Genomic DNA, 24528 nt, shown 5'->3' on the forward strand with positions numbered 1-24528 from the left:
AGGATGTGAAGAAATTGGAACCCTTGCACGGTGTTGGTAGGAATGTAAAATTGTGCATCTTCTATGAAAAACAGTATGGCAGTTTCTCTAAAAATTAAAAATAGAATGACCCTATGATCCAGCAATCCCACTTATGGGTATATACTCAAAAGAATTGAAAGCAGGGTCTTGAAGCAATATTTGCACACTCATGCTCATAACAGCACTAGCTAAACAGCACAGCACTATTTCACAATAGCCAAAAGATGAAAGCAATCGTGTCCATCGATAGATGAATGGATAAACAAAATATAGTATATACATACAATGGATATCATTCAGCCTTAAAAAGGAAAGTAATTTCTAATACTACAGCATGGATACACCTTCATGACATTATGCTAAGTGAAATAAATCAGTCACAAAAAGACAAACACTGCATGATTTCACTTCTGTGAGGTACCTAGCATAGTCAAATTCATAGAAACAGAAGGTAGAATGGTGTTTGCCAGGGGGAGAAGGAAATGGAGAGATGTTGTTGAAGAGTTTCAGTTTTCCAAGATGAAAAAGTTCTGACACTGCTTATACAACATTGTAAATATATTTAATACTATTGAACTGTACACTTAGAATTGGCTGTGTTGATAAATTTTATGTTATGAATTTTCTACCACAAAAGAATTTTTTTTAATTTTTTTAAAAAAGCAATCCAGTTGTTGGGCAGAATTGCTTTGACTGGAAATCGATCCATTCAGTCAAAACGGCTAAATAATAACATATCATCTTCAGCTATTTAATTTTCTTCTCTTTGTTATCATTTAATTAATGACGTACTATTTTTAGCAACTTATTAATTTGCTCTTATGCCTGCAGAAAATATAACAATCGTCATATCTGAAAAAATAAAATATTCATTAAATTTTTTAAAAGTTCAGGCATCCATTCTGAGAAAAGCTGAACACGGCTGAACAATGAAGAGAGAATGGAGGTGTTTAAGAATAACTGAACTCCCTAACTATCCCTGCCCCCCACCCTTCGCCCTGGTAACCATAAATTCGTTCCCTAAGTCTGTGAGTCTGTTTCTGTTTGGTAAATAAGTTCATTTGTATCATTTTTTTAGATTCCCTGCATATAAGTGATAAGGGAGTTTGGGATTGACATGTACACACTGCTATATTTAAAATGGATAATCAACAAGGACCTACTGTATAGCACAGGGAACTCTGCTCAATTAAAAAAAAAAAAGAACTGAAGATGCACTGGGTTATTTTTATTAGGCCCATGTGGAAACTGACCCCACCTATCCATCCATCCACCCTGGAGTTTCAGGCTCAGTACAGTGTTGCACACTCTATAATGTTATCCTTTAGTCAGATTCACTGAGAAGTTGACTCTGGAATACATCTGTCTTATCAAGGCCTCTGCATACTTGCCAATTCATGTTCATTTGGTCAACACAGTGAACCAAAATGATGCTCTGCAGAACACCCACCCAGTCCAAATCCCTTTGGAGTCTATTATAATACAGGGTAGGAGAGTTAACACAGCCGTGGAGCAAGACCATAAATGTATATTGTTGTACTTCCCAAGAGAATGTTTACTTCTGGTACACCTTCTTGGTAGTAATAGAAAAAAAAAATGCATTTGCCACATCAACAGCTGCATACCATGTATCTGTGGTCATGTGAACCTGCTCTAAAAAGATTCTACATCTGAAACAGTAGCTGCAATTGATGCTACCACTTGGCCGGGTCTGCAGTAGTCCACCACCATTGTCTAGACTTTGACAAGTTTCTGTAGTGGCCAGACTGGGACATACTTTAGATCTATAAAGATGGCACTAATCTCTGCTATTTCCTGTCATATGCAATACTGATTTTCATTTACTATCATTGCCAAGGCAAGTACTTTCAGAGCCTTCTCACCCACTACAATAGTTCTTAATCCCACAGGCTAAAAAACCAATGTGATGGTCCTATCAATTACCAAGTAGGTCTATCGGTATGGTTCAGGGAACAGGAAAATGATCAATGAGTGGTTCAGATTCCTCAGGAAACAGACACTGAGACAGAAATTTGTGTTCAGGGAGTTTGTTGAAGAGAGCTATCAGCAGTAACACCTGTGAGGAAATGTGGGCTGCAGCATTTGGTAGAAGTTGAATTATGGTATATTTGCAATAATGGCCTCAGTTGACTCCACAGGAGGCTCTGAAGCTGAGAGAGCCTTTCAGAATTGTACCAAATTGAGGCAAGACTCTGGGCCTTTATACTCCTTCTCTGATAACTTATTGAATTCAGATGCCACAGGAGAGGTAGCTCCCTTCAGCTGAAGGTAATGTCTGGGGTAGCAGTTCCAAATTCTAGCTCATTTAAAATAAATATCTATTGGTATATTTTATCTATGTTACTAAAGAAGCTCTTAAAAAGTGGTGCCCTATGGTAATTTTATTTCTTGAGGAACTTCCACACTGCTTTCCATAGCAGTTGCACTATTTTACTTTCTCACCAGTAGTGCACAAGGGTTCCAATTTCTTCATGTCTTCACCAACGCTTGTTATTTTCTGTTTTTTTTTTTTTTAAATAGTAACCATCCTAATGGGTTCGAGGTGATATCTCATTACAGATTTGATTTGCATTTCCTTAATAGTTAGTGATGTTGAATATCTTTTCATGACCCTGCTGTCCATTTGTATATCTTCCTTAGAGAAACATCAATAGTTCAAATCTTTTTATCACTGAATAATATTCCATTGCATTGGCATACTACATAGTTTATTTATCCATTAAAGTACATCTTGGTTGCTTTCAAGTTTTGGAAATTATGAAAGAAAAAAAAAAAACAGTGGTGCCCTTGTCTTTTTCTTTAATTACACAGAAGGAGAAGCTACCACCACCCTTATCCTCAGTAATGCCACCTTTCTCTCTGGTGCTCTCCCACTTACGTTATATTATATTATATGCTACCAGTTGATTTTTTCCTGAACCATGACATCCATCTCATTGCCCCTGCATTATTTTCTGATTCAGGGTAATCAATCTGGGAACCACTAACAGATCTATTAATTCTTTGTATGCATCACAACAGAATCCTCCACAGCTTCCTCAAATACTGGAATGTTTATCTACTTAATATGATATGGGAGCAGAACAAATATTAAGAAAGTCAACATAAATAAGGTTTTTCTTATTTTCTTTCAAAATTCTAAAATGTTGCCTTTGCATTCTATGATGTTAATTTCAATCACCAGTGACTAAGTCACAGTATTCACTTCTGGGATTAAAATACCCACTATAGACATCAGCAAACAGAACAAAATCTGATTTATCCAACTGTGTTTTGCCAACAAGAAATCTCTTTTAAGAAGCATTGTACACTGTTACGTGTATTCCCAGTAAAAAGAAACGTATGTAATACATGTTGATACAACAATTAAAGTAACTTTATTAAATCTTATTTTTGTATTATGTATTTTCCATTCAAAGGGACCATTTAGTATTTTACTGTAATTATTTATAAATTACTGTTAACTGTTAATTATCTGTGTGTGGATTATCATCACAATCTTTAAACCCAAGATGATGTTTCTCTGGAATTGAGTATATTTTTACACTAAATTCTTGATTTATTAGGTTTTCTTGTGTGAGTTTAGTGAATATAAGCATAGCTTAAGTCATGGTATGACATAAGTAGGACAGTAACTATGCTGCTTTTCAAATCTAAAGAAAAATTTGCTTTATATTAGACATTACTGGGTTAGATTTTTCAAGTTTCTACTTCCTTCAATTTGTGTAATGAATATGGATAGCATGCAAATTACTACGCCTGCCCAGTAAGTATAACCTTTCCAGACCTTGGGTGCTTTCTGTGCATCAAGCAAAATGTCAAACACAGAGTGGGTATAGTTGTTCAAAGTTGTCTCTAAATAGTATGTTAACTCTTCTGTTATTTAATTGTTGTAACTACATATAAGACTCAATAATAATGAATTTAACCATAATTTAAGTGGCTATAATTCTTAAGGGGAATGAACACTTACTTTTCAGCTGCTGTAGATTATTAGGAGCTATCTCTGATTAGTTTTACTTAAGATGATTTGGGTTTCACTTTTCAACAAAAAGATGAAAAACACCACATACCTTGTATCTCACTAGTAATAATTTCTTGTTAAAAAATTAAGATGAACTAATGGCGTGTATACATTAAATTGCAGTGGAATAATAATTGTCAATACTTATGTAACTCTTAGGCCAGGTACTATTCTATTTTTCCCTTATTTCTCATAAAAATTTAGGAAATATATTCCACTGTTATCCTTATTTTAACAACAGAGAAAACAGGTGCATAGAAGTTAACTAATTAGCTAAAGCTTCCATAACAAATAAGGGACAGAAGTGATATTTGAATCTAGTACAGTCTGGTTTCAGAGCCTCTATATTTTACCAGCTGCTAGACCATACTACCTCCCTGTTGAATTACCTGACCTTCTTCCTACTGAAGAGAATACACACAAATGATGCCTCCAGCCCTCTCTCATATATATCTCAGTAAAACTAGAATACCAATTGTCCTTAACTCCCTTCCAGTGACAGCCTACTCTGACAACATAGGGTGAATTAGATGCCCCTCCTGTCCTCCCCTGTCACATAACACCCAATATGTTGGTCTGACATAATTTTTTTCTTTTCATTCCCCAATTAATTGTAATTCCTTGAAGGAAGGATTATTGAAAGACTGGCACACAACACAGTACAGGAATATAGGAGAGGTTCAACAAACATCTGTTGAATGAATTAATGCTTCTCATTGTTTGCAGGACTGACTATTGGCACTCCAGGGTACACCAAAACAGTCATATCCATCCCACCACCACCACCATTATTACTCTGATATCAACTTTTGCAGTTCTCCACATTGCAACAAATTTCACATTTCTCTTTGAAACACCAATAGGTATCCCCCACCAAAATAGTCTTACCTTCTAAATCTTCTTTCTCAAAGTGTGTTTTGAGAATAGAACGAGTTCCACCTCTATCCACAACTGCCTCTTCATCATTTCTCTGTAGAGCAGAGAGAAAGAAGACTAAATGATAGTACATAGATTCTCTTAATTTCAGCAAATAAACTTTAATGTGCTCTAATAATTTAGGGGTTTAATTCAGTAACATAAACCTACTTGTACCTGAATATTCTATTTGATTATCAAGTGTTAGTTTACAAAAGACTAAGATTAATTTGACCACACATTCAGAGAAGGAATGTCGTTTGATTTTCCATGAAATTGAAGGCAGTCAAACATTCCAGTTGGCATCATTTATTAGTGAGATGAAAACTAGAAAACAAACAGTTATCCTGTCAATTTAGTAACATGTATTTTTTTTAAATTTTTATTTATTTATTTATTTATGGCTGTGTTGGCTCTTCATTTCTGTGTGAGGGCTTTCTCTAGCTGCGGCAAGTGGGGGCCACTCTTCATCGCGGTGCGCAGGCCTCTCACTATCGCGGCCTCTCTTGTTGCAGAGCACAGGCTCCAGACGCGCAGGCTCAGTAATTGTGGCCCACGCGGCATATAGGATCTTCCCAGAACAAGGCTCGAACCCGTGTCCCCTGCATTGGCAGGCAGATTCTCAACCACTGCGCCACCAGGGAAGCCCAGTAACATGTATTTTTATCTCTGATAAAGAATTCTTGTTAACAAGATGACATTTTGAACTATACAAGGAAAATATGAAAATCATTAGTGCTATGTCAGGGAGAAATAATTCCACTGCCATTATAAATGGGGTTGGGGGGAGCTAATCTCTTGAAAGCAATTGGTATCAATTACTAGGTAAACTAAAACTCTAGTGACTTTGTTTCAGTATAATGCATTTTATTCAAACTAAACTGTAAATTACAATCATGTGCATTAAACCTTCATTCAGTTTCTATAGATTTTTTTACCTATTTAGAAGGGCTGGGCATAGGCTTTGTCTTCTGAACACTGTACACATAACTCAAAATAGTATACTCAGTGATTTGGTACTCAATAAAATTATGGGGGAGGTGTGAGCATAATCCATTTTGACCATGCAGGAATGGACAAAATATGAAATACTGAATGAAGTGAAACACAAATTATTTACAACTTTTATCTGTGAACACCCAGGTAAAAATTGCCTTAAAAGTGAATATCGAGTACAAAAGGAGAAATGAAAAGGTAGACTAAAGTTGAGTGAAACCTTTCAAGATCTATTTCTAAGCCTATTCTAGTTTATTACTATTAGAAAAGTAAAAGGTTTTTGCTTCTTCTCTGAAAGCTTTTTAATTCCTGAACATAATCTTAATAAAGATTTGTCCTCCACGTTTGACAAATCAGTACTTTCAACTGCAGGAGTATAGACATATTTCAGCCTAAAACGATCAGCTCTCATATGCTTCAAATGCAGCACAATATGCAGCAGAAGGACATGTTTTATAGCCTATAGTCCTGTTGTCTTTCTGACAACTTGTACTGACACAAGTCAGCGTAAAGTCTTTGAAATCAGAGTTAGATAAACTTATCCTATAAATGAGAGAAAATGAGAGAAAAATTAAAATGAAGATAGATTTCAGAACCCATTGCTCTTCTGTTTGGCAAAGTTTAAGAAAATCTGTTGGTTTAACCAATAATAGCAATAGAAAGACTAAAGTTGAGACTTTTATAATTTTCCTGAACCAGATAAATGCAAGTTTCAGCCTATTTTGAATCTGTTCTTGATACATTTACAGATCAAATTTACCCTCTGTGCAAGACATTTTCAAATATATGTCACACTAGAATACAACTCTGCCCTCTGGGGTGTTGTTAGGAAGAATGCCAAAAACTAAGTCATGCATCCTTGTTCAAAGGTCAGAAGGAACACTATTCCAATATAACTCAAAATGGCAGTCTCTGAAAACAACTGCAAAATGGAAAGCCTATATAGAATACATGAAGATGTTTCCCCCTATACAATAAATACTTGATTTTGATTTCAAGGACCTGAAATAATTTTCAGCTTATACAAAATGTTTCTTCCCCTTATTTATATAAAGCATGTATACTGTCCACGTACAAAAGATAATTCTGTTGAATCGCTAATGTTGAGATACTGAGAGAAAATGAAATTTTGCAGCAGAAGTAGAAATGGAATCTAAATAGGAAATAGCTGATTATTTAATTACTATGCAGGTTACAAGCAGAAGTGACCTAATTTTAATTTTTCTTTAAAAGAAAAAGAACTAGAAGCTAGAATATGAATATAACTCAATGTAAGTGACTCATTTTGTAGTTTCATATTATCCTCTTTAAGTACTCTCTGGATGTTCCATATTTTCAGCTGAAAATTCCCAAGATACAGATTAATGTTAATACATATACTGAAATTCCTCTACTTTGGCTATAGCTCAAAAGATCACTTCAATATTATTCAAGACGTTTTAGCAGAATATTTCCCTTCCCCCTTATTACCAAGAGCAAGTAAATATGAGGTGTGATGATAGGAATGCAGAGGGACTTATGGCACTGGGTGCCAGTCTATGCAGTAATAGAGCAATAAGATATTTTCACTTCATTTTGAACTGTTACTATCTTTAGAATTGGTGAACATCAAATATATTAATGCACCTTAATTTCCATATGTATTTACTCACCTAGGAACAAATTTTAGCACTGTGTAGGGAGAGAACAAAAATATATTACATTGCCTTTCAATACAATTCACCCTTACTACACTGTTGGGTAAACGTTTATAAGATGATTGAGTCCAGTAAATAGTATTGTGTTGGGCTATATATTTCTCAATATGGGCCATGTTCCCTCCAAATTTAAAGCATTGCCCATATTGAGAAATATATATCCCAACACAGTCACATATTCATATATATGTAATCAAAACAAAAAATTCACAAACCAGTATTTACTCTTAGTATAAAAAATGCACTCTGATATTTTCTGTTCCAGGGTATACTATTTCATTTAGAAGTCCTAGTCACTACCCATTAAATTTATTTCAGGACCGAAAAATGGCTTGTGACATGCAATTTGAAAAACATTGGTATAGACTATGGCCCTGGGACAGACTAACAGTAACTAATTCACACAGAAATTTCTTCTAGACTTGTTTGTAAATACCATTAGCTCTATGAATATGTAAAAATCACCTTTTTCTGATTTACCATAGCTCTTGAGCACAGCCACCAATGAAATAAAATTTTCTAGTTTTACAAACCAAAATCTAACAGTAACCTTGTGAGCAGGAAAATTCAAACTTTTTCATATCCTTTTAATTCTCATCTCATTTAAAAATGAATAGAGGAAAAGCAGTTCATTTTCAATTCAGAATTCTTTCTTCCTTAGAACTATTTATCATATCATTTTTAAAAAGTAACCACATTTTCTGCCTTTTTTTTTAGGTATTAGATATTAGAATAGTATTGTGTGCTGTATACTCTCCACTAACCCTTACAGATCCACTTTCCACTCTTATTCACCATGCTCTGTGTCTTTACAGACTGCATCGCTAGGGCCCCTTGCCTTTTAGCTTCCTATTGAGTTCAGCCAATGAGAGATAATGACAGAAGACTACAGAGTTGGGAGGAGAGAAACATGGCCCATTTGGGGCCATAGTTTGGCAATGGCTGTGGTCTTCTATCAAACATCAAAGCGCTTGTCACGTGACTCTTCTACAGCTATACATCTTGCTGGTTTGCATTAACTGCTCCCCCACCTTGCTCCTTTAGGCCTAGAAATAGTGACAGTTTCTGACTGTTGCAGGTTTCTGGGATTTCACTAACCTTCGCTGATTACCCTTTATCCTGCCTACTTTTTTAAAAAAATTTTTGTTGGAGTATAGCTGATTTACAATGTTATGTTAGTTTCTGCTGTACAGCAAAGTGAATCAGTTATACATATACATACATCCACTCTTTTAAAATTCTTTTCCTATATAGGCCATTACAGGTTATTGAGTAGAGTTCTCTGTGCTATACAGTAGGTCCTTATTAGTTACCTATTTTGTATATAGTAGTGTGTATATGTCAATCCCAATCAGTCCTTTCATTAAATTCTTTTTATCACCCTTCTTGAGTGACCATCTCTTTCTTGCTATGACCCTGATTTACATGTCACATTTATTTCAATGACTAAAAACCATGATATCAAGTTTCATAGAGATGAACATATAATCAAAGTGGTAACCTACATACATAACTTTGACTAAGAAATATCTATCAAAAAATACTGTTGAATGTTTAATTATGTACAATTATTTATTTTGTTTTTATATTTTGCCTTTAGGAGACAGACCCTCCGAAAATATTACTACCATTTATGTGAAAGAGCATTCTGCCTATGTTCTCTTTTAGGAGTTTTATGGTTTCAAGTCTTATATTTAGGTCTTTAATCTATTTTGAGTTTATTTTTGTATATGGTGTGAAAAAATGTTCTAATCTCATTCTTTTACATGTAGCTGTCCAGTTTTCCCAGCACCACTTATTGAAGAGACTGTCTTTTCTCCAATTGCTTTTTGCCACCTTTGTCATAGACTAATTGACCATAGTCACATGGATTTATTTCTGGGTTCTCTATTCTGATCCATTGATCTATGTGTTTATTTTTGTGCCACTACCATGCTGTTTTGTTTTCTGTAGCTTTGTAGTATAGTCTGAAGTCAGAGAGAATGATACCTGCAGCTTTATTCTTTTTTCTCAAGATTGCTTTAGCAGCATTATTTGCAATAGCCAAGATATGGAAGCAACCCAAGTGTCCATCAACAGATGAACAGATAAAAAACATGTGGTATGTATATATATATAGGTATATACATATATAATATATAATATATATAAAGAAATATTACTCAGCCATAAAAAAAAATGAAATTCTGCCATTTGCAATGATGTGCATGGACCTAGAGAGTATTATGCTTAGTGAAATAAATCAGACAGAGAAAGACAAATACTGTGTTTTCACTTATATGTGAAATCTAAAAAAATAAAACAAATGAATGCATAAAACAAAACAGAAACAGACTCACAGATATAGAAAACAGACTAGTGGGTACCAGTGGGGAGAGGGAAGGGGGAGGGGCAAGATAGGGGTATGGAATTAAGAAGATACAAAATACTATGTATAAAATAGATAAGTGGGAGACATTCAAGATGGTGGAGGAATAAGATGTGGAGATCACCTTCCTCCCCATAAATACATCATAAACACATCTACATGTGGAACAACTCCTAGAGAACACCTACCGAATGCTGGCAGAAGACCTCAGACTTCCCAAAAGATATATACATTTTTTCCTTTTCTCTTTTTGTGAGTGTGTATGTGTATGCTTCTTTGTGTGATTTTGTCTGTATAGCTTTGCTTTTACCATTTCTCCTAGGGTTCTGTCTGTCCGTTTTTTTGTTTGTTTACTATAGTTTTTAGCACTTGTTATTATTGGTGGATTTCATTTCTGGTTTGGTTGTTCTCTTATTTCTTTCTTTTTTTTAATACTTTATAATTTTTGTATTTTTAATAATTTTTTTTATTTTTTATTTTAATAACTTTCCTTTCTATTTTTCCTTCCTCCCTTCCTTTCCTTCCTTTCCTTCTGAGCTGTGTGGCTTGATGGGGTCTTCATGCTCTGGCCGGGTGTCAGGCCTGTGCCTCTGAGGTGGGAGAGCCAAGTTCAGGACATTGGTTCACCAGAGACCTTGCCGCTCCACATAATATCAAACAGTGAAAGCTCTCCCAGATATCTCCATCTCAAAGCTAAGACCCAGCTTCACTCAATGACCAGCAAGCTACAGTGCTAGACACCTTGTGCCAAACAAATAGCAAGACAGGAACACAACCCCACACATTACCAGAGAGGATGCCTAAAATCATAATAAGGTCACAGAAACCCCAAAACATACCACCGGACGTGGTCCTGCCCACCAGAAAGATATGATCCAGCCTCATCCACCAGAACACAGGCACCAGTCCCCTCCACCAAGAAGCCTACACAACCAACTGAACCATAATTAGCCACTGGGGGCAGACATCAAAACCAATGGGAACTACGAACCTGCAGCCTGTAAAAAGGAGACTCCAATTCACTAAGTTAACCAAAATAAGAAGACAGAGAAACACACACAGCAGATGAAGGAGCAAGGTAAAAACCCACCAGACCAAACAAATGAAGAGGAAATAGGCAGACTACCTGAAAAACAATTCAGAGTAAAGAGAGTAAAGATGATGCAAAATCTTGGAAATAGAATGGAGAAAATACAAGGAACGTTTAACAAGGACCTAGAAGAATTAAAGATCAAACAATGATAAACAACACAATAAATGAAATTAAAAATTCTCTAGAAGGATCAATAGCAGAATAACTGAGGCAGAAGAACGGATAAGTGACCTGAAAGATAAAATAGTGAAAAAACTACCTCAGAGCTGAATAAAAAAAAAACAATGAAGAGAATTGAGGACTGTCTCAGAGACCACTGGGACAACATTAAATGCACCAATATTCGAATTATAGGGGTCCCAGAAGAAGAGAAAAAAAAAGAACTGAAAAAATATTTGAAGAGATTATAGTTGAAAATTTCCCTAATATGGGAAAGGAAATAGTCAATCAAGTCCAGGAAGCACAGAGAGACCCATACAGGATAAATACAAGGAGAAACAAGCCAAGACACATATTAATTAAACTACCAAAATTAAATACAAAGAAAAAATATTAAAAGCAGCAAGGGAAAAACAACAAACAATATACAAGGAAAACACCATAAGGTTAACAGCTGATCTTTCAGCAGAAATTCTGCAGGCCAGAAGGTAGTGGCAAGACATATTTAGAGTGATGAAAGGGAAAAACCTACAACCAAGATTACTGTACCTAGCAAGGATCTCATTTGGATTCGACAGAGAAATTAAAACCTTAATAGACAAGCAAAAGCTAAGAGAATTCAGCACCACCAAACAAGCTTTACAACAAATGTTAAAGGAACTTCTCTAGGCAGGAAACACAAGAGAAGGAAAAGAGGTACAATAACAAAACTAAAACAATTTAAAAAAATGTTAAGGAACATACATATCCGAAACCACCTTAAATGTAAATGGATTAAATGCTCTAACCAAAAGACACACACTGGCTGAATGGATACAAAGATAAGACCCGTATATATGCTGTCTACAAGAGACCCGATTCAGATCTAGGGACACATACAGACTGAAAGTGAGGGAATGGAAAAAGATATTCCATGCAAATGGAAATCAAAAGAAAGCTGGACTAGCAATTCTCATATCAAACAAAATAGGCTTTAAAATAAAGGTTATTACAATAGACAAAGAAGAACACTACATAATATCACGAGATCAATCCAAGAAAGAGATATAACAATTGTAAATATTTATGCACACAACATAGGAGCACCACGATACAACAAGCAAATGCTAACAGCCATAAAAGGGGGAATCGACAGTAACACATACATAGTAGGGGACTTTAACACCCCACTTTCACCAATGGAAAGATCATCCAAAATGAAAATAAATAAGGAAACACAAGCTTTAAATAATACATTAAACAAGATAGACCTAATTGATACTTGTGGGACATTCCAACCAAAAACAACAGAATACACTTTCCTCTCAAGTGCTCATGGAACATTCTCCAGGATAGACCATATATTAGGTCACAAATCAAGCCTTGGTAAATTTAAGAAAATTGAAATCATATCAAGTATCTTTTCTGATCACAATGGTATGAGACTAGATATAAACTACAGGAAAAAATCTGTAAAAAATACAAACACATGGAGGCTAAACAACACACTACTAAATAACCAAGAGATCACTGAAGATCAAAGAGTAAATCAAAAAATACCTAGAAACAAATGACAGTGAAAACACAATGACCCAAAACCTATGGGATGCAGCAAGAGGAGTTTAAGAGGGAAGTTTATAGCAATAAAATCCTACCTCAAGAAACAAGAAACATCTCAAATAAACAACATAACCTTACACCTAAAGCAATTAGAGAAAGAACAAAAAAACCCCACAAAGTTAGCAGAAGGAAAGAAATCATAATGATCAGATCATAAATAAATGAAAAAGAAATGAAGGAAATGATAGCAACAATCAATAAAACTAAAAGCTGGTTCTTTGAGAAGACAAACAAACTGATCAACCATTAGCCAGACTCATCAAGAAAAAAAGAGAGGACTCAAATCAATAGAAATAGAAATGAAAAAGGAGAAGTAACAACTGACACTGCAGAAATACAAAGGATCATAGAGACTACTACAAGCAACTCTATGCCAATAAAATGGACAACCTGGAAGAAATGGATAAAGTATAAGAAAAGCACAACCTTCTGAGACTAAATCAGGAAGAAATAGAAAATATAAACAGACCAATCACAGGCAATGAAATTGAGACTGTGATTAAAAATCTTCCAACAAACAAAAGCCCAGGACCAGATGGCTTCACAGGCGAATTCTATCAAACATTTAGAGAAGAGCTAACACCTATCCTTCTCAAACTCTTCCAAAATATAGCAGGGGGAGGAACACTCCCAAACTCGTTCTACGAGGCCACCATCACCCTGATACCAAAACCAGACTAGGATGTCACAAAGAAAGAAAACTACAGGCCAATATCACTGATGAACATAGATGCAAAAATCCTCAACAAAATACTAGCAAACAGAATCCAACAGCACATTAAAAGGATCATACACCATGATCAAGTGGGGTTTATTCCAGGAATGCAAGGATCTTCAATATACACAAATCAATTAATGTGATACACCATATTAACAAATTGAAGGAGAAAAACCATATGATAATTTCAATAGAAGCAGAGAAGGCTTTCAACAAAATTCAACACCCATTTATGATAAAAACCCTGCAGAAAGTAGGCATAGAGGGAACTTTCCTCAACATAATAAAGGCCATCTATGACAAACCCACAGCCAACATCATCCTCAATGGTGAAAAACTGAAAGCATTTCCACTAAGATCAGGAACAAGACAAGGTTCCCCACTCTCACCACTCTTTTTCAACATAGTCTTGGAAGTTTTAGCCACAGCAATCAGAGAAGAAAAGGAAATAAAAGAAATCCAAATTGGAAAAGAAGAAGTAAAGCTGTCACTGCAGATGACATGATACTATACATTGAGAATCCTAAAGATGCTACCAGAAAACTACTAGAGCTAATCAATGAATTTGGTAAAGTAGCAAGATACAAAATTAATGCACAGAAATCTCTGGCATTCCTATACACTAATGATGAAAAATCTGAAAGTGATATCAAGAAAACACTCCCATTTACCACTGCAACAAAAAGAATAAAATATCTAGGAATAAACCTACCTAAGGAGACAAAAGACCTGTATGCAAAAAATTATAAGACACTGATGAAAGAAATTAAGGATAATACAAATAGATGGAGAGATATACCATGTTCTTAGATTGGAAGAATCAACATTGTGAAAATGACTCTACTACCCAAAGCAATCTACAGATTCAATGCAATCCCTATCAAACTACCACTGGCATTTTTCACAGAACTAGAACAAAAAATTTCACAGTTTGTATGGAAAGACAAAAGACCCCGAGTAGCCAAAGCAATCTTGAGAACGAAAAATGGAGCTGGAGGAATCAGGCTCCCTGACTTCAGACTATACTATAAAGCTACAGTAATCAAGACAGTATGGTACTGGCACAAAAACAGAAAGATAGATCAATGGAACAGGATAGAAAGCCCAGATATAAACCCATGCACATATGGTCATCTTATCTTTCATAAAGGAGGCAGGAATGTACAGTGGAAAATGGGCAGCGTCTTCAATAGTGGTGCTGGGAAAACTGGACAGGTACATGTAAAAGTATGTGATTAGATCACTCCCTAACACCATACACAAAAATAAGCTCAAAATGGATTAAAGACCTAAATATAAGGCCTGAAACTATCAAACTCTGAGAGGAAAACATAGGCAGAAGACTCTATGACATAAATCACAGCAAGATCCTTTTTGACCCACCCCCTATAGAAATGGAAATAAAAACAAAAATAAACAAATGGGACCTAATGAAACTTCAAAGCTTTTGCACAGCAAAGGAAACCATAAACAATACCAAAAGACAACCCTCAGAATGGGAGAAAATATTTGCAAATGAAGCAACTGACAAAGGATTAATCTCCAAAATTTAAAACCAGCTCATGCAGCTCAATAACAGAAAAACAAACAACCCAATCCAAAAATGCGCAGAAGACCTAAATAGACATTTCTCCAAAGAAGATATACAGATTGCCAACAAACACATGAAAGAATGCTCAACATCATTAATCATTAGAGAAATGCAAATCAAAACTACATTGAGATATCATCTCACACCAGTCAGAATGGTCATCATCAAAATATCTAGGGGCTTCCCTGGTGGTGCAGTGGTTGAGAGTCCGCCTGCCGATGCAGGGGACATGGGTTCGTGCCCCGGTCCGGGAAGATCCCACATGCCGCGGAGCGGCTGGGCCCGTGAGCCATGGCCGCTGAGCCTGCGCGTCCGGAGCTTGTGCTCCGCAACGGGAGAGGCCACAACAGTGAGAGGCCCAAATACAGCAAAAAAAAAAAAAAATCTAGAAACAACAAATGCTGGAGAGGGAGTGGAGAAAAGGGAACACTCTTGCACTGCTGGTGGGAATGTGAATTGGTACAGCCACTATGGAGAACAATATGGAGGATCCTTAAAAAACTACAAATAGAACTCTATATGACCCAGCAATCCCACTACTGGGCGTATACCCTGAGAAAACCATAATTCAAAGAGTCATGTACTAAAATGTTCATTGCAGCTCTATTTACAATAGCCCAGAGGTGGAAACAACCTAAGTGTCCATCATCAGATGAATGGATAAAGAAGATGTGGCACATATATACAGTGGAATATTACTCAGCCATAAAAAGAAACGAAGTTGAGCTATTTGTAATGAGGTGGATGGACCTAGAGTCTGTCATACAGAGTGAAGTAAGTCAGAAAGAGAAAGACAAATACTGTATGCTAACACATATATATGGAATTTAAGAAAAAAAAATGTCATGAAGAACCTAGGGGTAAGACAGGAATAAAGACACAGACCTACTAGAGAATGGACTTGAGGATATGGGGAGGGGGAAGGGTAAGCTGTGAGAAAGCAAGAGAGTGGCATGGACATATATACACTACCAAACGTAAAATAGATAGCTAGTGGGAAGAAGCCGCATAGCACAAGATCAGCTAGGTGCTTTGTGACCACCTAGAGGGGTGGGATAGGGACGGTGGGAGGGAGGGAGACACAAGAGGGAAGAGATATGGGAACATATGTATATGTATAACTGATTCACTTTGTTATAAAGCAGAAACTAACACACCATTGTAAAGCAATTATACTCCAATAAAGATGTAAAAAATAAAATAAAAATAAAGCAGAAAGTAGCATACTATTGTAAAGCAATTATAGGCCAATAAAGATGTTTAAAAATTAAAAAAAAAAACACTTAGCATGTTCACTCAGTAAAATAGATAAGAAACAAGGATATACTATACAACACAGGGAAATGTAGCCATTATTTTGTTATAACTTTAAAAGGAATATTATCTATAAAAATGTTGAATCACCATTGTGTACACCTGAAACTAATATAACTTTGTAAATCAAGTATAATTCCGTAAAGAAAAAACACCTAAATAAATAAATACAGCCTCCTCTGTATTTTTACAAATATAGTCTCTATACAATCTGTAAGAATAAAATACAATTCAAAAATGTTATGATTAACAAAAAAAGATACTGTTGAATAAAGAGTAGAGGACAAAATGGTGGGGAAGAGACTCTGAATCATCAAAGAGTTCTCAATAGCATAAATAACTCAAAAATGCTTAATTTCTGGGCTTCCCTGGTGGCGCAGAGTTTACCAATCCACCTGTCAATGCAGGGGTCACGGGATCGAGCCCTGGTCCAGGAAGATCCCACATGCCGTGAGCAACTAAGCCCGTGTATCACAACTACTGAGCCTGTGCTCTAGAGCCCATGAGCCACAACTTCTGAGCCTGCATGCCACAACTACTGAAGCCCACACGCCTAGAGGCCGTGCTCCACAACAAGAAAAGCCACCACAACGAGAATCCCGTGCACCGCAACGATGAGTAGCCCCTGCTCACCACAAATAGAGAAAGCCCGCACACAGCAATGAAGTCCCAACGCAGCCAAAAATAAATGAATAAAATAAGTTTATTTTTTAAAAAAAGAATGCTTAATTTCTGAAAGAAATGAAAAGTAGAGTATAGAGTAAACTTCTTGATGTGTGATAAGGGAGTGAAAAAGAGTAACTAATCAAATATAAGTATTAAACTCTTGTGAAGAATGTTCCCTGTAACTGAAGGGATATATGTATATATTTCTACCCATGAGGATCCATGTAGAAATTACCTTTTATTCAGTTTACAGGGTCTCTCTCAACCTATGGATTAATATCTTGTTTAACATTAATGAAACATTTTCCAGTATTGATTTAAGAAGTAGTAGAAACATTTAGACACATGTATTTTATAAACATGACCTGAGAGTTCATTTCTTAAGTGTTTATTTCCAAGGGCTCCATACTTGTCAATTCTCATTAATGTTAAAATACTTCACAGAAAATTAAGGTTGATTTTACTCACTTCAGTAATGTTAAAACATGCTGTTAATAACTGGTAACATCTCACATACCACATTATTTTCATACTTTGCTTTAATAATGTGTTGCTACTGTTTCATTAAAGACATGCAGAATTTTAACTCATTGTACCCATCTCCTCATTACTTTTTATTTTAAATAATGAAAATAAGAAAATTAAACATTAACACTTGGATTCAATGTTAATATTCATCATATGCATCCATATTTATTCTGGAGGCCTCCTATTTTTTTTTCATTTTTCCATGTAAGCTAAAGTATTTTACAAATATAAAAAGGTCAGCTGTTTAACTCGTAATTGCATTATGCTGTATTACATAGGGCAATAGATGTGAAAGCATCAGCTCAGAGATTAACATTTCATAGGAGTTCAATACATACTAGCTGAACTGAAATCTAAGCGTATGTCAGACCTAACTTTGAGTGTCACTTAGTATATTATAGTTTAATAAAATAAATGAACCCATATATTTTTACTAGCATATTATTTTGAAATTAGGTATTGAAAATCTTGCATCTACTTTAAAATATAGACTATACCATTCCATGGTAATACAAGTTCAATCCATCTATTTTATACACTGTATTAATTAACTCATATGAAACATATTTAAAGTAGTCCAATAAATCACTCTTTCTCCTTTCCAGTGTTTTCTTAAATAAAAAAGAAGTGAGTCCACTTCTAAAGTGTCTAATTGGGGAGGTGGCAATTAGGTTTCATTTGCTTATGCAAAGTAAATGTGTTATTTCATCTTTACACATACAAGAAAAAATAGAACTGAGAATAAGAATTGGAGAGTAAAACCCTCTGTCATAGGACTAAGGATAAGAAGGCATAAACTAAATCATCATGTAAACATTTTAAGATTTTTCTCCTATCATTTACTTGGAAAACTCCACCCATACAAACATTAAAGACCTGTTGGGGCTACACATTTATGTCAGGTGGGTTAATCTGTTGAAATGAAGTACTCCAAAGTCAGGTTGAAATACTGAAATGTTGAAATGCTGAAAAGCTCAGTGGTGGTGAAAATCTTCCAATGCTAAGCTATTTCTGGCTCAGGATTAATTTCATCACAACATATAGTACTGTACTTATTACTGCCACTGTGATCCAAAGAATATTGTCTCTCCTGTCAGGCCTTCTAGGGGACCTAACATCTGATGGTTTAAGGATAAAAAGTGTTTGAGAAGTTAAGAACAATTTCAATTAGCCAAAAATATTTTAATGGGCAGTGATACCTTCATAACTGAGTTCCTGCCTTGTTTGCCCACCTGATCCTCCAGATTTGTTTGTTTTGAATTCTGGACTTGACTCCTGCCTTGTCGTTGAGTCCTCTTACAGCCTCATTTCTGCAGATAAACCCAATTCTGTACCCAGAAAAATGATGCTAACTGCTGCTAAATTTCCTACTGCTGCTTCATGCTGTCTCTACTCTGTTCATATTGCTTGCATGTAAAATGCCCTACGAGGCTCCACCTGTCTTTGTAGGCCTTCCTTATTTGTCCTGCTGTGTCCTTCCCTAAGCATCTGCCACATCCCCATGATCTTGTTTGGAGCTCAAGTACAAGTTTTGGTGGTATAACCTGTCCCTCTGCTGCTGATGCTCCCTTTAGGAGGTCAACATAAAGGCAGTATTGGATAAACACTGAGGGTTCGTATGTGGGGCCACATACCTCCTGGATTTAAGTCCTGTTTCAATTAATTCCTAGCTGTGTGACTTCACCATTTTATGTAATCTCTCTGCATCTCGAGTGATTTATTAACATATGTAAAGTTCTTGAGTTTGCCAAGCATGTATTAAGTTCTCAATAAATGTTAATTATAACATTGTTATTTATATTATTATTTGTACTATCAGAGCCACAAAAATCAATAAGACCTAGCTCCTTCCCTCAAAGAGTTTATAGGCTTCATGTTAGGTACAATGCACAATGGTATCATGAAAGAAATTCACACAGGTGAAACTCAATCATAAAGATTATTATTTTTCTCCAAGAAAGTCAGTAAAAACTCCATTAAAAGAGACACTTCAGTTGATTTTTAAAAGACCAATGTATCTTTGCAAGGCAGACAAGGGGACAAAGTGGTAGTTTGGGCATAAATATCAAGAAAAAAACCTATTTATCTGAATAACGGAAAAAGACATTAGTAGGACCAGAGCAGGACTACTAATTTGGTTCTCATTACAATGCAAATGCCTAGAAAGAAAACGTCTCCTAAAACCTGGGACAGGATAAAAAATCCTGATGTGCAAAAACTAGAATTTCTAGAAAGTGGAGAAATAATAATTATATAGATAATATTCTTAAAATTTAAAACTCCATGAACAAGTAAAACAGTGGGCTGGAGAGACAAGAATTAAGGAACAGGGGAAAATATCTGAAAAATTATACAGAATATATCACAGAATAACAATGTGAAAAAATAGATAATTTTTAAATGAAGGATAATATGATAAAGTCTAACATGTATGTAATTGGAGTTCTAGAAGATGAGAATAGAGAAAATGAGGGAGAAGCACTGCTTGAAAATAATAGGTGAAAATTTTTCCAGAATTGATAGAAGACATGAATCCTCAGATTCAGTAATCACAAACAGTATAATTAAAAGACAGTTCAGGGGCTTCTCTGGTGACGCAGTGGTTGAGAGTCCGCCTGCCAATGCAGGGGACACGGGTTCGTGCCCTGGTCTGGAAAGATCCCACATGCCGTGGAGCGGCTAGGCCCGTGAGCCATGGCTGCTGAGCCTGCGCGTCCAGAGCCTGTGTTCCACAGTGGGAGAGGCCACAACACTGAGAGGCCCGTGTACCACACAAAAAAAAGACAATTCACACATAGACATATCACATGAAAATGCAGAATGACACATTTTTAAAGCAGCAAGGAAAAAGAAAGAGATTACACCTACAAAGGAATGACAAAAATAGAAGCCAGAAGACAGTAAAATAATATCTTCAGGATACTAAGAAAAAATAATTGTTAATCTAGAGGTAAGCTAAGCTATCATTCAAGAAAGGCACTTCAGACAAACAGAAACTGAGATAATTTATCACTAAGGCATCATTTCTAAAGGAACTTCTAAGTATATATTTCAGAAAGAAATAGAGTGATCCCAGAAACAATGTATGAGATGCAAGAAGGAATCCTTAGCTAAGAAACTGAAGGACATAACAAAATAAAAATAAAATAAACATAAGATGAATTTAAACATTACTTCATGATATCTAAGATCCTTTCCAGTTGTACAATACTTGAATTTTTTTATATTCACTTGTTTTCTACTTCAGTGTAAGAGTCATTTTTGTCTGTATTAAGTACCTATCTGTACTTCAGCTTACATTATAAAAATGAATTATAATAACATTTATAATCCTTCCATATATTAATACACTTTTCCATTCCTGATATTTTTACTGAGATACTATGGACTTGTAGGAGACATAAGTATCAATTATAGGAAGGGGATAAAAGTATACAGATACATTTTTAAGTAAAATTGTCAATTTCTAACCTTTCCATTGTGTATAAATGCTTGTTCTTTTCAACTTTGTAAGAATCTACAAAATTAGAGTACTGCACAAGTATTTAACCTTCCCATCACAAATTAGGACAGTTCTGAGTTGGCCTACATACACAATAGTCAATTATATGAGTTATTTAAACTGAAATAAGCCCAAAGTATCTGTAGTTTAATGATTTATAGGTGAATTGGACTTGAATATTCAATAATTTGCAAACTTAAGAAAGAAAGGAGTTTTCTAATATAAGTAAATCAAACAAATCAAGTCAGACAGTAGGAATAATAAAATGATATTTGTAAAGCATTATGGATTAAATAAACAAGGGAATTTCAAGATATTTTTACATAACTAAAATTGTTCTGAGGAGTAAGTAATAAAACATTAGAAGATGAACTTCAATGATAACAAGCAGTGAAAATAGATACTTCAGGTATATGCTTAAGCTACAAAAAGTATAGTGTTTAAATAATGTAAAAAGTAAAGTAAGCAAGTCTAAGCAGTTCTATAATTTTTTCTTTAGCCTCAGTGATTGTTTATTAGTGATATATTTTATCATATCATTAGTAAAGTGATAGAAATCTGAGTAGTCATGCAATTTACTAAAAAAATTAACTTCTATTACATTTAATAGTAACTCTCCGCAAAGCAATTTTCCTAATTATACACATGTCAAAAATGTGGAGAGGGAAAGGAGAAGGGCCACTTTATTTACTTTCCCCTTTAAATCTAAAAAAGGACAAAACCAAACCCAAAAAAAATCTGTGCTCTTAAATTTCTAATTATGTCAAAATTCAAGGGACATAGAGAAAGAAAATTAAAAATCTTAAACATGGAAAAGATGGAATTAGATTTGAAATGGGAAATGAGGAAAAAAGAAAAGTTGTAAAAATATATATAAAACTTTCGATGGATAACTTCTGAAATTTCCTCAATTATTTATTTCCTTCACAAAACAAAAAGCTATCTATTATCTGAATTAAATTTGTGTATAATTGAGATGTGAGAATTTTTTCCACTCCTTAGAAGAACCAAATGCCAATTATTAGAAATATATGTGATTCTGCATTTGATTTATTTCTGGTTTTATGTTTTTGTTAGTTTAGTGTTTGTTTTCATTTTGGGGTTTGTTTATTGGTATGGTTGCTCTCTTCTTTGTTCTCTCTCTCTCTTTTTTTTCTTTTCTTTTTTTGAGTGTGTCTGTGTATCTTTCTTTGTGTGATTTTGTCTGTTTATTTTTGCTTTTGTCATTTGTCTTGGGGTTTTGTCTGTTCGTTTGTTTGGGATTTTTGTTTTTTGTTTTGTTTTTTCTGCTTCCTTTTCTTCCGTGCCATGTGGCTTGCAGGGTATTGGAGCTCTGCCCAGGGGTTGGGCCTGAGCCTCCAAGGTGGGAGAGCCAAGTCCAGGACATCAGGCCACCAAAGAACTCCTGGCCCTGTGGAAAATTAATTGGTGAGTGCTCTCCCAGAGGTCTTCGTCTCAACACTAAGACCCAGCTCCATCCAGCAGCCAGCAAGCTCCAGTGCTGGACGTCTCATGCCAAACAATTAGTAAGACAGGAACACAATGCCATCCATTAGCAGACAGGCTGCCTAAAGTCATACTAAGCTCACAGACACCCTAAAATACACCACCAGATGCATTCCTGCTCATCAGAGGGACAAGATCCAAATCCACCTGCCAGCACACAGGCATCTGTCAACTCCAGCAGGAAGCCTACACAAGCCACTGCACCAACCTCACCCACTCGGGACAGACAACAGAAGTAGAGGAACTATGACCCTGCAGCCTGCAGAAAGGAGACCCCAAACACAGTAATTAAACAAAGTGAGAAAACTGAGAAATAAGCAGCAGATGAAGGAGCAAGGTAAAAACCCACTAGACCAAACAGATGAAGAGAAAATAGGCAGTCTACCTGAAAAAGAATTCAGAGTAATGATAGTAAAGATGACCCAAAATCTCAGAAATAGAATGGAGAAAATACAAGAAGCAATTAACAAGGGCCTAGAAGAACTAAAGAACAAACAAATAGTGATGAACAACACAATAACTGAAATTAAAAATACTCTAGAAGGAAACAATAGCAGAATAACTGAGGCAGAAGAACGAACAAATGACCTGGGAGATAGAATGATGGAAATAACTGCCAATGAGCAGAAAAAAGAAAAAAGACAGAAAAGAATTGAAGACAGTCTCAGAGACCTCTGGGACAACATTAAACACACCAACATTTGAATTATAGGGGTCCCAGAAGATGAAGAGAAAGAGAAAGGGTCTGAGAAAATATTTGACGAGATTATAGTTGAAAACTTCAATAACATGGGAAAGGAAATAGTCAATCAAGTCCAGGAAGTGCAGAGAGTCCCATACAGGATAAACCCAAGGAGAAACACACTGAAACACATATTAATCAAACTATCAAAAATTAAATACAAAGAAAAAGTATTAAAAGCAGCAAGGGAAAAGCAACAGATAATATACAAGGGAATGCCCATAAATTTATCAGCTGGTTTTTCAGCAGAAACTCTGCAGGCCAGAAGGGAGTGGAAGGATATATTTAAAACGATGAAAGGGAAAAATTTACAACAAAGATTACTCTACCCAGCAAGGATCTCATTCAGATTCAACAGAAAAATCAACAGCTTTACAGACAGACAAAAGTTAAGAGAATTCAGCACCACGAAACCAGCTCTACAACAAATGCTAAAGGAACTTCTCTAGGCAGGAAACACAAGACAAACAAATGACCTATAAAAACAAACCCAAGGCAGTTAAAAAAATGGTAACAGGAACATACATATTGATAATTACCTTGAATGTGAATGGATTAAATGCTCCAAACAAAGGACACAAACTGGCTGAATGGATACAAAAACAAGACCCCTATATATGCTATCTACAAGAGACCCACTTCAGACCTAGGGACACATACAGACTGAAAGTGAGGGGATGGAAAAAGATGCTCCATGCAAACGGAAATCAAAAGAAAGCTGGAGTAGCAATACTCATATCAGACAAAATAGACTTTAAATTAAAGACTCTTATAAGAGACAAGGAAGGACACTACATAATGATCAAAGGATCAATCCAAGAAGAATATATAACACTTGTAAATATTTATGCACCCAACATACGAGCACCACTATACCTAAGGCAAATGCTAACAGGAATAAAAGGGGAAATTGACAGTAACACAATAATATTAGGAGACTTTAACACCCCACTTACACCAATGGACAGAACATCCAAACAGAAAATAAGTAAGGAAACACAAGCGTTAAATGACACAGTAGACCAGATGGACTTAATTGATATTTATAGGACGTTCCATCCAAAAACA

At 35.4% G+C, this 24528-nt stretch overlaps 1 protein-coding gene across 9 annotated transcripts in view; it reads right to left on the minus strand.

The window, feature by feature from the left end:
- The window catches only part of SLC4A10 (solute carrier family 4 member 10), a 312233-nt gene that overhangs the window by 184029 nt on the left and 103676 nt on the right, over positions 1-24528 (minus strand). For all 9 annotated transcript variants that reach the window (XM_067741735.1, XM_067741734.1, XM_067741740.1 and 6 more), the window contains exon 2: positions 4955-5036. In XM_067741735.1, coding sequence (XP_067597836.1) covers positions 4955-5036 — 82 coding nt within the window. The remainder of the gene's footprint in view (positions 1-4954; positions 5037-24528) is intronic.

This window comes from Pseudorca crassidens, chromosome 6 (genome assembly GCF_039906515.1).
Source record: "Pseudorca crassidens isolate mPseCra1 chromosome 6, mPseCra1.hap1, whole genome shotgun sequence".
Classification (NCBI taxonomy): Eukaryota; Metazoa; Chordata; class Mammalia; order Artiodactyla; family Delphinidae; genus Pseudorca; species Pseudorca crassidens.